Source organism: Bos mutus, chromosome 6 (genome assembly GCF_027580195.1).
Source record: "Bos mutus isolate GX-2022 chromosome 6, NWIPB_WYAK_1.1, whole genome shotgun sequence".
Classification (NCBI taxonomy): Eukaryota; Metazoa; Chordata; class Mammalia; order Artiodactyla; family Bovidae; genus Bos; species Bos mutus.
This window is the reverse complement of record NC_091622.1, coordinates 2,794,776-2,810,244: the sequence shown is the minus strand read 5'-3', so window position 1 is coordinate 2,810,244 and position 15,469 is coordinate 2,794,776. Positions and strand designations below refer to the sequence as shown.

At 40.1% G+C, this 15,469-nt stretch overlaps 1 protein-coding gene and 1 pseudogene across 1 annotated transcript in view; both read left to right on the top strand.

Annotated features, from left to right (window-relative positions):
• Nucleotides 1–12,951, top strand: part of NAF1 (nuclear assembly factor 1 ribonucleoprotein) — a 115,345-nt gene extending 102,394 nt beyond the window's left edge. Inside the window, exon 9 of the mRNA XM_070371926.1 lies at nucleotides 12,064–12,951. Coding sequence (XP_070228027.1) covers nucleotides 12,064–12,138 — 75 coding nt within the window. The 3' untranslated portion in view covers nucleotides 12,139–12,951. The remainder of the gene's footprint in view (nucleotides 1–12,063) is intronic.
• LOC138988326 (U6 spliceosomal RNA) lies at nucleotides 8,255–8,311 on the top strand (annotated as a pseudogene).
• Nucleotides 12,952–15,469: the final 2,518 nt, after the last annotated feature.

Here is a 15,469-nt window from a genome sequence, read left to right as displayed (position 1 = left end):
ATCATGGTGTTAGCACAAAGACAGACATATAGATCAATGGAATAGCATAGAATGCCTAGAAATAAATCCTAACATAGATGATCAACTGATTTTCAATGAGAATATTAAGAATACACAGTGGGGGAAAGGACAGTCTCTTCAATAAATGGTGCTGGGATCTCCAGCCTCTGTTCCAAAAGGTAACCACTACAATGGCACCCCACTCCAGTACTCTTGCCTGGAAAATCCCATGGACCGAGGAGCCTGGTAGGCTGCAGTCCATGGGGTCACTAAGAGTCGGACACGACTGGGCGACTTCACTTTGACTTTTCACTTTCATGCATTGGAGGAGGAAATGGAAACCCACTCCAGTGTTCTTGCCTGGCAAATCCCATGGACAGAGGAGCCTGGTGGGCTGCCGTCTATGGGGTCGCACAGAGTCGGACACGACTGAAGCGACTTAGCAGCAGCAGCAGCACTCTTACTTCTAACACTTTATATTAGTTCTATTATAATTGAATCTTGTGCTATGTAGTCTTTGATGTCAGCTTCTTTTACTCACTATTTATTTTTTGAATATCATATTTTGTTGCACGAAGCAGTATTTCTTTCATTTCCATTTTTGTACTGTATTTCATTGTATAAATAGATGACTGTTATCAAGGTCAAACTGAGTACTATTTGCTGCACAACAGGGCCAATAGATCAAGAGATAAGTTGTTGGGACAAGGAATATTGACTTTGTTTGAAAAGATGTCAGACTGAGAAAATGGTGAACCAGGTCCCAGAGAACCAAGTTCCCTGAGTTAGATTTCAGGCTTCTTTTATACAGAAAGGGGAGGGAGTAAAGTCAAACAATTTCTGGTTTGGGTCAGCCTCAGGAGTGAATGTATTAATTTCTTCCTCCCTGCAGACATTCATAAGGCCTGGTCAGGATGTTTCCTCTGAGCTAAACAAAGGTGTTTTAGCTTAGTGAATGCTCATTACCTGGGAGACAGTGTTCCCAGAGATGTGCCATTGTGTGTAATTCAAGCTTATAGACAACATCCCTTTAGTAATTAATCTGTTATAGAAAACAAAGCTTCTTTCCTATTGCAATACCATTTACTCCTTCTGCAGGAAGACTACTACAAATAACAGTATTATAAACGTTCCTGTGCACAGTTTGATGCATATGTGAAGGCATTTCTGTTGATCATTGGGTATACACAGGATCAAATGTAGTAGTTATCTAAGTTTCCAAAGAGTATATACTAGTTTATATAACCTGGATCATGGATATATTCCTTGCCAAAATTTGCATATTTATTTAAAAATTAGCTATTCTGGTTGACGTGCAGTGGTGTCTCATTGAAATTTTATTTCCCTTGATTGCTAACGAGTTTGCTTTTCATATATACTTACTGGCCATCTAGATATTCTCTTTTAATCAGTACCTGTTCAAATCTCTTGCCAAATTAAAAAAGAACACACATTGACAGTCTTTTCCTATAGTTCTTAAGATATTTTAAATGTGATCCTGTATTGTTACAGGTGTCACAAATACCTTTCCCACTCTGTGACTAGCATTTTAATTTGCATGTTTTTTTATCTACATGTAATGATTTTAAGTTTTAAATTGATGTTCAGTTGTCTCCTAAAAGTCTACTTATTTCACCTAATTCAGTACACAATCATCCTGGAAAATGGTTACAAGTTCCTTTTGTGTGTATGTGGGGTCCAGTCAGAAGACTGATAGCATCAGCTATAAGCAGGGAAGAAGGATCATTCCTTAAGAGGAATAAGATGACCTCTTTCATGTGCATGGTCTGGGGTCTGTCTGTTAGCTAAGGTCCTCACTTTCCAGAGGGGCTGCAGCTCTCTCCGTGGTGACTTTCATGAATCTTAACATTTGCCAGATCTATTGAGCTCTCTGTCCTAAATGTCAAGTAGCACTTTTGCTGCTGCTGCTGCTAAGTTGCTTCAGTCGTGTCTGACTCTGTGCGACCCCATAGATGGCAGCACACCAGGCTCCCCCGTCCCTGGGATTCTCCAGGCAAGAACACTGGAGTGGGTTGCCATTTCCTTCTCCAATGCATGAAAGTGAAAATGAAAGTGAAGTCGCTCAGTTGTGTCTGACTCTTAGCGACCCCATGGACTGCAGCCCACCAGGCTCATCCGTCCATGGGATTTTCCAGGCAAGAGTACAGGAGTGGGGTGCCATTGCCTTCTCCAAGCACTTTTGCTAGAGCCTGTCTATTTCAGTTTTAGGGACTCCATGATTTTGGTTAACTCATGCCAAATATTCCTCTGGATTAATCCCTTCTGAGTATGATTTGGGTCCGTCTAGTCAAGATTATGGTTTCCAGTGGTCATATATGGATGTGAGAGTTGGACTGTGAAGAAAACTGAGCACTAAAGAATTGATGCTTTTGAACTGTGGTGTTGGAGAAGACTCTTGAGAGTCTCTTGGACTGCAAGGAGATCCAACCAGTCCATTCTGAAAGAGATCAGCCCTGGGATTTCTTTGGAAGGAATGATGCTAAAGCTGAAAGTCCAGTACTTTGGCCACCTCATGCGAAGAGTTGACTCATTGGAAAAGACTCTGATGCTGGGAGGGATTGGGGGCAGGAGGAGAAGGGGACGACAGAGGATGAGATGGCTGGATGGCATCACTGACTCGATGGACGTGAGTCTCAGTGAACTCTGGGAGTTGGTGATGGACAGGGAGGCCTGGCGTGCTGCGATTCATGGGGTCGCAAAGAGTCGGACACGACTGAGTGACTGAACTGAACTGAATTGAATTGAACCCACTATGGTAAAACATCCACTTTGTTTCTGGCCCCAAGGTCCTGCAATGACCATGAAATTCAGGGAGCTCATCCCCAGGGCAGCAATTAACATGGTCAGTCATGGCCTATGCTGAGCTGGACACATCCTCCTGATACTCCTGGAGATGTGGAGAATGTGTATGTGAAAATTTACTCCAGCCTCTTCCAGTCTTCCTAAGGCTTTAAAATCTTCCTGTATAACACCAACTCTCAAATGTCTCATCTCAGTTTCCCTTTGTATTCTTTAAAAGTCTATATTTATTTATTTATTTGGCTGCATTGGGTCTTAGTTGTGGTATGTGGGATCTCCATTGCAGCCCGCGGGCTCTTTGTGGCATACCAGCTCTAGAGAATGGAGGCTCAGTAGTTGCTGTGTGTGAGTTTAGGTCCCAGACCAGGGATCAAACCCATGTTCCCTGCACTGGAAGGTGAATTCTTAACTACTGGAGTACCATGGATGTCCCCTCCCTTCATATCCTTAAAAATTATTGAACAACTCGAAGAATTTTACTTATGTAACTTATTGAGTACCAAAATTAAAATTGTTCAATGTTAACAATGTTTATCAATAATTTATTTAAAATAACAAGAATAAACTTATCACATATTGACATAAATGACATAGTTTTAATGGAAATAGCAATATTTTCTCAAAAAAATAATGAGAAAAGTGATATTGCTTTATATTTTTGAAAATATGAAACAAGTCACCAGTCCAGGTTCAATGCACGATACTGGATGCTTGGGGCTGGTGCACTGGGACAACCCAGAGGGAGGGTATGGGGAGGGAGGAGGGAGGAGGGTTCAGGATGGGGAACACAGGTTTACCTGTGGCGGATTCATTTTGATATTTGGCAAAACTAATACAATATTGTAAAGTTTTAAAATAAAATAAAATTAAAAAAGAAAAAAAGAAAACAAAAAAAAAAAAAAAGAAAATATCTTTGAAAACAAGAGAAGATAGCTAGGTTTCATATCTGCTTCTGTATTCAGTTTCTTGAGGTAGCTTACTTTGGGTGGAACAGATGAAAGAATTGATTCACATGGATGTTTAGTTGGAAAATGGAGGAATATTTTAATAGTTTTCTCAGATAATTGTAGATACTCTTTTTTGATTTAGCACCAAAGTGAAAGTGAAGTGCAAGTCACTCAGTCGTGTCCAACTCTTTGCGGCCCCATGGGCTATATAGTCCATGGAATTCCCCAGGCCACAATACTGGAGTGGGTAACTTTTTCCTTCTCCAGGGATCTTCCCATCCAGAGACTGAACCCAGGTCTCCTGCACTGCAGGCAGATTCTTTACCAGCTGAGCCACAAGGGAGGCCCAAACGGCCCCATAATAATTTCTTAAAGGTTAATTTCACTGTGACAATGGAACCATATAAATAAAATTTTCTGTTCTGTAGCAACATTAACATCCATTGCTCTGCCTTGCACTTTGAATATATCTCTTATCTGTGCATGATATTGTAGCACCATCCTGTTTTATTCAGATTTTCCAAATATTGACATGTCCCATTATACAATATTAAAAATTAACTTTTGATAATATCAGTACCAACCTTAAATCCTTTATGCATGCTTCCTTTGCCATTACAAAAGATATTAAAAATGAATGTACTCAAACAGTGGAGCTTTACAATGTTAACAGTTTTTACTACTTCATCAAAAACATTATTAAGTGAAACTGGCATTTTTTTTTTTGCTACAAGTTCATGGTGGTAAAGCATACAAAAACTGTTAGTAAAGTATAGTGCCATTGTTGTGATTTATGGTAATATGTCAGCAGTTCTACATACATTTTTTTTACATTATCAGTATAAATGTCAAGTTAATGAAAATATTAAATAATATATAAAGTTATTATGAAAATAGTTTGGATCCTGCAAGCCTCATACAAGGTTCTTAGGGACTCCAGTCATCTGTGAAATATACTGAGAACTACTGCTCTACAATATACCGAGAAAGTTCTAGCATCTTACCTTACTTAGTATAGGCCAGCACTGGGTCTAGATTTCTGTCAATCAATCAGGAAAATGTTAGAGCCATGGCCACTGACTTTTTGACTCATTCAACCTGGAATTTCTCTTTTGTAAGCCCACATTAATAACCTGAGCTTGGTCCAGCATTACATTTTGCCACCCAGATGCAGCAACACTGGGATTCATTCTCTTAAGTGCTCCTCAGATTTCTACTGATATATAATGGCAACATCCTGTGACTCCTGTGATGATCTATCTTGTATCTCCTCGGGGGCTAAACTTTCACCTTATCCTCTGGTACCTTCCAAAATTTCTCTGGTTGTAGCTCTAGAAATATGCCAGCAAATGTGGAAAACTCAGCAATGGCCACAGGACTGGGAAAGGTATTTTCATTTCAATCCCAAAGAAATGCATTGCCAAAGAATGTTGAAACTACTGCATAATTGCACTCATTTCACAAGCTAGCAAGGTAATGCTCAAAATGCTACAAGCTAGGCTTCAACAATATGTGAACCGAGAACTTCCAGATATACAAGCTGGATTTAGAAAAGGTATAGGAACCAGAGATCAAATTGCCAACATCCATCGGATCATAGAGAAAGCAAGGGAATTCCAGGAAAAATATCTACTTCTGCTTCATTGACTATGCTAACGCCTTTGACTCTGTGGATCACAACAAACTGTGGAAAATTCTTAAAGAGATGGGAATATCAGACCACCTAACCTGCCTCCTGAGAAACCTATATGCAGGTAAAGAAGCAACAGTTAGAACTGAACATGGAATAACAGTCTGGTTCAAAATTGGGAAAGGAGAATTTCAAGGCTGTATATTGTCACCCTGCTTATTTGACTTATATGCAGAGTATATCATGTGAAATGCAGGGCTAGATGAAGCACAAGCTGGAATCAAGATTGCTGGGGGAAATAGCAATAACTTCAGATATGCAGATGACACCATACAAATGGCAGAAAGCAAAAAGGCATTAAAGAGCCTCTTGATGAATGTGAAAGAGGAGAGTGAAAAAGCTAAACTAGAAACTCAATATTGAAAAAAACAATGATCATGGCATCTGGTCCCATCACTTAATGGCCATTAGATGCGGAAAAAGTGGAAACAGTGACAGATTTTTCTTTCTTGGGCTCCTAAATCACTACAGATGGTGAGTGCAGCCATGAAATTAAAAGACACTTGCTCCTTGAAAGAAAACCTATGACAAACATATACAGTATATTAAAAACCAGAGACAATGCTTTGCCAAAAAAAGGTCCATATGGTCACGGCTATGGTTTTTCCAGTAGTCATGTAGGGATGAGAGAGTCGGACTATAAAGAAGACTGAGTGCCAAAAAACTGATGCTTTCAAACTGTGATGCTGGAGAAGACTCTTGAGAGTTGTTTGGACAGCAAGGAGATGCAAACAGTCCATCCTAAAGGAAATCAACCCTGAATATACATTGGAAGAACTGATGCTGAAGCTTAAGCTCCAATATTCGGCTACCTGATACAAAGAGCTGACTCACTGGAAAAGACCCTAATGCTGGGAAAGATTGAGGGCAAGAGGGGAAGGGGATGATAGAGGATGAGATCGTGGATGGCATCACTGACTCAATGGACATAAGTTTGGGCAAACTCAGGGAGACAGTGAAGGATGGTGAAACCTGACTGCTGCAATTCACAGGATTGCAAAGAGTCAGACAGGATTTAGTGACTGAATAACAACAAGATCTAGAAACAACAAAGATGGTGGGGATAGGACAATAAAAGTGTTAATAAGTAACTTTTTCTATGGCAACTGCCAGGGGTTGTCATAGCAAACACCTTCTTCCAACAACACAAGGGAAGACATGGACATCACCAGATGGTCAATACTGAAATCAGATAGATTATATTCTTTGAAGCCAAATGTGGAGAAGCTCTTTACAGTCAGCAAAAACAAGACCATGAGCTGACTGTGGCTCAGATCATGAACTCCTTATTGTCAAATTCAGACTGAAATTGAAAAAAGTGGGGAAAATCACCAGACCATTAAGGTATGACCTAAATCAAATCCCTTATGATTATACAGTGGAAGTGACAAATAGATTCAAGGGTTAGATATGATAGACAGAGTGGCTGAAGGCAAAGGAAAGATACATCCTTTGAATGAAGAGTTCCAAAGAATAGCAAGGAGAGATAAAAAAGCCTTCCTTAGACATCAATGCAAAGAAATAGAGGAAAACAATAGAATGAGAAAGACTAAAGATCTCTTCAGGAAAATTAGAGATACCAAGAGAACTTTTCATGCAAAGATGGGCACAATAAAGGACAGAAATAGTATGGACCTAACAGAAGCAGAAGATATTAACAAAAGGTGGCAAGAATACACAGAAGAACTATACAAAAAAGACCTTCATGACCCAGAAAACCACGATGGTGTGAACACTCACCTACAGCCAGACATCCTGGAATGTGAAGTCAAGTGGGCATTAGGAGCATCACTATGAACATAGCTAGTGGAGGTGATGGAATTCAAGTTGAGCTATTTCAAATCCTAAAAGATGATGTTGTGAAAGCGCTGCTCTCAATATACCAGCAAATCTGGAAAACTCAGCAGTGGCCGTAGGACTGGAAAAGGTCAGTTTTCATTCTAATCCCAAAGAAGGGCAATGCCAAAGAATGCTCAAACTACCACACAATTGCACTTGTCTCACACGGTGGTAAGTAATGCTCAAAATTCTCCAAGCCAGGCTTCAACAGTATGTGAACTTCCAGATGTTCAAGCTGGATTTAGAAAAGGCAGAGGAATCAGAGATCAAATTGGCAACATCTGTTGAATCATTGAAAAAGCAAGAGAGTTCAAGATAAATATCTACTTCTTCTTTGTTGGCTACGCCAAAGCCTTTGACTGTATAGATCACAACAAACTGAAAAATTCTTAAGAGATGGGAATACCAGACCACCTGGCCTGCCTCCTGAGAAATCTATATGCAGGTCAAGAAGCAACAGTTAGAATTGGGCATGAAACAATAGACTGGTTCCAAATAGGAAAAGGAGTATGTCAAGGCTGAATATTGTCATCCTGCTTATTTAACTTGTATGCAGAGCACATTATGAGAAACTCTGGGCTGGAAGAAGCACAAGCTGGGATCAAGATTGCCAAGAGAAATATCAATAACCTCAGATATGCAGATAACACCACTCTTATGGCAAAAAGTGAAGAAGAACTAAAGAGCTTCTTGATGAAAGTAAAAGAGGAGCATGGAAAAGCTGGCTTAAAACTAAACATCCAGAAAACTAAAATCATGACATCCGGTCCCATCACTTCATGGCAAATAGATGGGGAAACAATGGAAACAGTGACAGACTGTATTTTCTTGGGCTCCAAAATTACTGCAGATGGTGACTGCTGCCATAAAATTAAGATGCTTGCTTCTTGGAAGAAAAGCTATAACTCACCTAGATAGCATATTAAAAAGCAGAGACAGTGCTCACTTCGGCAGCATAGTGCTCACTTCAGCAGCACATATACTAAAATTGGAACGATACAGAGAAGATTAGCATCATAGGCAAAACACTCTCCAACATACATCGCAGCAGGATCCTCTATGACCCACCTCCCAGAATATTGGAAATAAAAGCAAAAATAAACAAATGGGACCTAATTAAACTTAAAAGCTTCTGCACAACAAAGGAAACTATTAGCAAGGTGAAAAGGCAGCCTTCAGAATGGGAGAAAATAATAGCAAATGAAGCAACTGACAAACAACTAATCTCGAAAATATACAAGCAACTCATACAGCTCAACTCCAGAAAAATAAATGACCCAATCAAAAAAATGGGCCAAAGAACTAAATAGACATTTCTCCAAAGAAGACATACAGATGACTAGCAAACACATGAAAAGATGCTCATCATCACTCATTATCAGAGAAATGCAAATTAAAACCACTATGAGGTACCATTTCACACCAGTCAGAATGGCTGCGATCCAAAAGTCTACAAGTAATAAATGCTGGAGAGGGTGTGGAGAAAAGGGAACCCTCTTACACTGTTGGTGGGAATGCAAACTAGTACAGCCACTATGGAGAACAGTGTGGAGATTCTTTAAGAAACTGGAAATAGAACTGCCTTATGATCCAGCAATCCCACTGCTGGGCATACACACTGAGGAAACCAGAAGGGAAAGAGACACGTGTACCCCAATGTTCATCACAGCACTGTTTATAATAGCCAGGACATGGAAGCAACCTAGATGTCCATCAGCAGATGAATGGATAAGAAAGCTGTGGTACATGTACACAATGGAGTATTACTCAGCCATTAAAAAGAATACATTTGAGTCAGTTCTAATGAGATGGATGAAACTGGAGCCTATTATACAGAGTGAAGTAAGCCAGAAGGAAAAACACCAATACAGTATACTAACGCATATATATGGAATTTAGAAAGATGGTAACAATAACCCTGTGTACGAGACAGCAAAAGAGACACTGATGTATAGAACAGTCTTATGGACTCTGTGGGAGAGGGAGAGGGTGGGAAGATTTGGGAGAATGGCATGAAAACATGAATAATATCATGTATGAAACGAGTCGCCAGTCCAGGTTCGATGCACGATGCTGGATGCTTGGGGCTGGTGCACTGGGACAACCCAGAGGGATGTTATGGGGAGGGAGGTGGGAGGAGGGTTCAGGATGGGGAACACATGTATACCTGTGGCGGATTCATTTCGATGTTTGGCAAAACTAATACAATATTGTAAAGTTTAAAAATAAAATAAAATTAAAAAATAAATAAATAAAAAGCAGAGACGTTACTTTGCAAACCAGTCTGTCTAGTCAAATCTATGATTTTTCCAGTAGACATGTATGGATGTGAGAGTTGGACTATAAAGAAAGCTGAGTACAGAAGAATTGATGCCTTTGAACTGTGGTGCTGGAGAAGACTCTTGAGAGTCTCTTTGACTGCAAGGAGATCCAACCAGTAAATCCTAAAGGAAATCAGTGCTGAATATTCATTGGAAGAAGCTGAAACTCCAATAATTTGGCCACATGATGCAAAGAACTGACTCATTGGAAAAGACCCTGATGCTGGCAAAGATTGAAGGCAGGAAGAGAAGGGGATGACAGAGGATGAGATGGTTGGATGGCGTCACTGACTCGATGGACATGAGTTTGAGTAAGCTCTGGGAGTTGGTGATAGGCAGGGAAGCCTGGCATGCTTCAGTACATGGGGTTGCAAAGAGTTGGAAACGACTGAGTGACTGAACTGAACTGAACTAACATTTCCTTCTGGCAATTGGGAACTAATCTCAGGAATCAAAGTGTTTCCTTTATTGACAAAGGAGGGAGCAGAATGCAGGGTTTCAAGGGTTCCTAGCTTCATATACTGGCCCGGATATTTGGGGTCCATGTCCTTTCCAATCAGTGTTCTAAATTTAGCATATGAGACTCTGTGAGTTTGGGAACTCAATTTGCATTATAATTCAATCACCTGACCCTTTCAAAAATTTCACCCTTCAGAAATAGAAAATAAGAGGGTCTTTCCCCCTGCCCGCCCCCCCCCCCTCCCCGCCTTAGGATAATCATAGAAAGCGTCTAGTCACTTTGACCTTGAGCTCGGAATTTAAAATGTCAAGTTTTAAGATCTGTACCACCTACCTCTTCTCCAGTGCCCTTAAAAGCAAGCAAGCAACCTCACTGAACTCCTAAATGTTTCTAAAATGTTCACTGAGAGCAACTATTGGTAATTCTAAGCCCTGCTATCTGTAGACACTATAACAGAAGTTTCTGAAGGTGCTGGTTTAAGTTACTTTCCACTGCCTGCCATGTTTCCTTTACCCCTGGCAAAAAGAGTCTCTAAGATCTTTAAATTTAATCAGACCAGAGAACCAGTTCCAGAAAACTCAGGACCAGTTCGGAGAACTCATCTTTAAGGCTGCTTGCCTGAAACCTCATTTGTTACCATTGTTTTTGTATGAGTTAAGATTCATTCAGAGACACAGAACCACTATGAGTGATGCAGAATAGGGGTCGTAGGCATATGACCTTAAATAATTGTGAGATCTAATGAAGATCTGGAAAATCATTGCCTCTGTTGGAGTCCTGAAGTTACTGTGAATCGCTGAGGCTAACAGTCAAGAAGAAAAGCTGGATGCAAAGAGGGAGAGAACAGGGATGCTCTGGAATTCATGAGACCGGCTGGAAACCACCTGTTACTGCGTCCAGTCTCAATGTCGAAGTCATCTGTGGAGGAATCCGGTGATTTTTTTCACTAGAGCTGCACATGCATCTGGTCCTGGACTTGGAGAAGCTGAATGAGAAACTCTAATGGAGGGTGGAAGAGCTACAGGCTCAGGGGAAGCCTTTTGTTAATGGCAAATCAGAAAAGCAGGGCCAGTGTGAACTGCAGCCATCACCTGGAGCCCTAGACCAGCTCCAGGTAGTGGCTGCTGTGTCTCCCGTATCTTTATTAAGCTCGTGCAAATCCTTGTGTCCAGTCTGCCTTGAATTGTACAGAGAAGGGTGTCTAGTTCCACTAGGTAGATGACACTGTGTGAAGCCACTATGGATTTTGTTTATACCTTCATAATTTAAAAACCTTTTGGCAGAAACCAACACAATTCCATAAAGCAATTACCCTTCTATTAAAAAATAAATTAATTAAAAAATATGGCACACTTTTTATTAAATTATTTTTATTGGTTTAAATTTAATCTTGCCAACACTTTCCACCCCCCTGATCTTATTATTGGTTCCTTGCTTATTTCACAATCAGTCTTTATAGATGGAAATAAGCAAGTACTTATTTTCTTTATTTGGTTTTATGTGTTTATTCTTTTGATATTCTGAAAGTTTTGCACTCTGATTTTAGTTTCTCATGTAGTTATATATATTACTACTGTTACTGTATGACATAATTTTAGTTCTTATTTAGTTAGTAATGGGCTTCCCTGGTGGCTCAGACGGTAAAGAATGTGCCTGCAATGAGGGAGACTCGGGTTTGATCCCTGGGTTGGGAAGATCCCCTGGAGGAGGGCATGGCAACCCACTCCAGTATTCTTGCCTGGAGAATCCCTATGGACAGAGGAACCTGGTCCATGGGGTTGCAAAGTGTCAGACATGACTGAGGGACTAAGCAGGAGTCAGTAATGACTTGAATGATGAATTACTACAATTAGCATAATTTGACATCCTCATACTTCTGTTTCCTCCTCTGATTTTTGTTTTATGTTGCCTGATTTCATATTGTTAATATGATTTATTTTTGTATTTAATCTTTATAACTGAGTATATCTCTTTTGGACTTTCCAGGTGGTGCTACTGGTAAAGAACTCAGCTGCCAATGCAGAACACATAAGAGATGTGGGTTCCATCCTTGGGTCATGAAGATCCCCTGGAGGAGAACCCGGAAACCCACTCCATTATTTTTGCCTGGAGAATCCCATGGACCAAGGAGCCTGGTGGGCTACAGTCCATAGGGTCACAAAGAGTTGGACATGACTGAAGTGACTTAGCACGCATATCTCTGTTACTTTATTTATAGCTTTAAACTACATCTTTTGGTCTCAAGTTATAAAAAGATGAAGCCAGATACATACTCATCCTTTTTTAGGTGTTCTCTGTACTTTGCCATATCAACTTTTATTTGGTACAGCACTGTTTCCACTGTGTCATAGTTCATAACACTAAAATCCTCCTCTGTAACTGTAACTCCCTTCATTATTTAGCCTATGTCCTGTATTTAAATGGATTTAATGCTCCATGTCCGCAATTTTTACCACAGTGTTTCTGGTCCTTTCTTTTCACTTTAAGTTTTTCCTCTAATGTATTTTTCAACAAAAGATTGTGTGAATCACATTTCCTGAGTTCTATATGTTAAAAATATTTTTCTGTCATCTTTAAATTGATAAAATATCTTGGCCTGGTAAATTTTTCTTGTAATTAACCAGGCAATGATTTTCCTTCTGAAGATGTGTGCATTCTATCCTCTCTCCCAGAAATGAATGCCACTGTCAGAGATGAGAGGGCCCTCTGAGTTTTGGGAGGGAAATGGTCTATTTTTTTCCTGGATTTTCAAGGGTTCTTTCTGTTTTTGGAATGCTAGTAACTTCTAGCACTTGTATCAAAGCTTAAAATTATGTATTGATATTTTCTGACCCATTATGTACCTCTTTAATCTATAATTTCTTATAATCTATCATTTTAAGTGTATTTTTAGTTCAAGAAAGACTTCTTGAATTAAAATTTCTTGGACTTAATTTCTGTCCTGGTGTATTTTATTTTCTCCTCCATGTTTTTCATAAATTCCACATGACATTTTTTTTCATTTCCTTTTTCTCAATTAATCATCAGATTTTGTATCTTTCTTGATCTCTAATCTTTTAGGTGCAATATTTTTATTACTGTTTTAAAGTTATTGGAAATGGTTCTCAGTAGTTTTGTTTATTCAAGGGCTACATTTTTTATTTATTTTTTATCCCTCATTTTTATTTCTTTTGTTTCATATGTATATATTTTTAGATATTATATCATTAAAAAGACCACATTCAAATAGGAGATTTCTCCCTGAGCTAGCAGTTTATTGAAAGATGTTTTGTAGAAAGAAAGCTCTGGTATCTGGGTTCAGAAACTTTCTGCCTCCCCAGGGAGGCCTCCAGCTGTTCAGCTGAGGAAAATTAGAAGCTTTAGAACTCCTGACCTTTCTCACATCCCACATCACAGCACATTTGCAGAATGGTGTGTTTTGTATATTTCAAATTCAGCTGGTGCTTGTGCACATTGTGATGTCAGGAATATAGGAAGGAATCTAGGGTAGCGTTTTTAGACAGTCCATGTGCCCCTCAGCCATCCATGACTTCAGAGACGCCTGTGCCCTCTCAGACACTTTAGCTGCTGGAAGCCTGTGTGCTGAGGTCCAGCCCAGGCTGATCCAGGGTATTCGAAGCAGAGACGGCCTAGGCGACTATTTATATGCTAATTAGAGATATAAAGAGTAATAGAATGAGGATAGCTCAGTAGGAAAATTCAGTGGAGAAAAGAGGCTGAGTAGCTTGGTTTACGCGGAAAATCAATATAACCCGTGACACCAGGTTAGCTCTGACCACAGAGGCCGCAGGTGCCCTCTCGAATAGTGGAAGGTGCCCCACCTTAGACACCTTCTCGAGTGGGTCTTAGAAGCCCAGGCAAATAAATGGTCGCAGAAGATATCCTCGCTCCAGATGGAGACTTCAGCCAGAATGTGAAAAGAATGACATGGGGAGACCAAGCGTTGGTGAGCAAGGCCCGTAGCTTTATTTTCAACAGGGGTTTTTATACCCTAAGTTACACATAGAGGATAATAGGGGATGCAAAGTCAGCAGTTTTTGATCCTTATCAAAAACCAGGGTTTCTTTCCTGCAAATTTATCGTATACAAATGGTTTAGGTGATTTACATCATCTTCTGGCCAGAAGGCCTATTAACATTTTATGACTCTTGACAAGGACTTATCAACAAAGACTTATTTTCCCTAAGAGTAATTATTTTAAGGTTTGGCACCATCTTCCGAAGATAAAATTGCATTCCTATAGGGCGGATGTGTAATGGGTTTACAACAAAGGAAAGAATTTATTACCTTAAGGGTCTAAAGTTACTAACACCAAGGCCACTACTTATTTTTTCTACATACCAACTATATTAATTAATACACATTCAAGGATACAATTCAGGGGATGTGAAAACTTGGCAACAAGCATTGGCTCATCAATGAAATCTTTTACTAGTTTATTCTGACAGTTTCTAACTCTCTGAGAGGCTCTAAGCTATTTGAATATCTTAAGCTTCCCATGCCTCTCGAGGCTGGGAGACTGTAAACAATCGTATGCATAGCTGTAGGAGTCCGGGTAAACTTGTCAGGCGAGTTAGAGAGCCATCTGAGGGGTTTGGATTTAAACACTCCTAATTGCCCAGGAACTTTATTAACTGGAGCTGTAAGTTAATTTGACAGAGAGAGCGAGATGGTGGTAGGGGACAGCCCCCAGTAAAGTCAGAGGTGAGAGCACAAAGCAATAAAGTAGGCAGACTCTGGTTTTTTTGGGGGTAGATGCTCGAGAATATCCGGGGGGACTCCTGAGGCTCGATCCCGCCTTTGCGTATGCCAAGCCTCCTTCCTCATGACCTTTGTCACGAGTGGAATGTCTCTCCGGCTCCCGGCACCTGTGCATGTGTCTCTCATTGTGGTCCAAGTTTCCTGTCCAGCATAATCCATCCTGAGTGGATTCTGGCTACAGGTGCATCTTCATCCAGTCAGAGGTGGAGTTTCTTTTTCCATTTCATGTGCTCCCTCTTGTCTTGGAATGCAATTGAAAAAGGAGAGGAGGCTGGGAGATCTCTCATAGTTCACTATTTTCTGGTTTAACCTTTTCTAAAAAGAAATCTGTAGAAATTTTCAATGCTTCTTTAAATGGCTTCACAATATTTTAAACACACACACACAGTTTTACAGAAAAGGACAGGCTTACACAGAGCTGGCTCATCTACTTTGTGAGCTCAACTGAAAGGTAAAACTGATTTTTCCTTATAAGTTTGTGTTTGCCAGATGAAGAGGAAAAAGCAAATACAAGATTTCCATCATGAAAGCAGGCAACTGGCACTGGTCCAAAATCCTCCCCCTGCTCCCAACTCCCAATTCCACCTTGATTCTCTCTGATGGAGGTCTATGTTATACATAGTAATTTCCT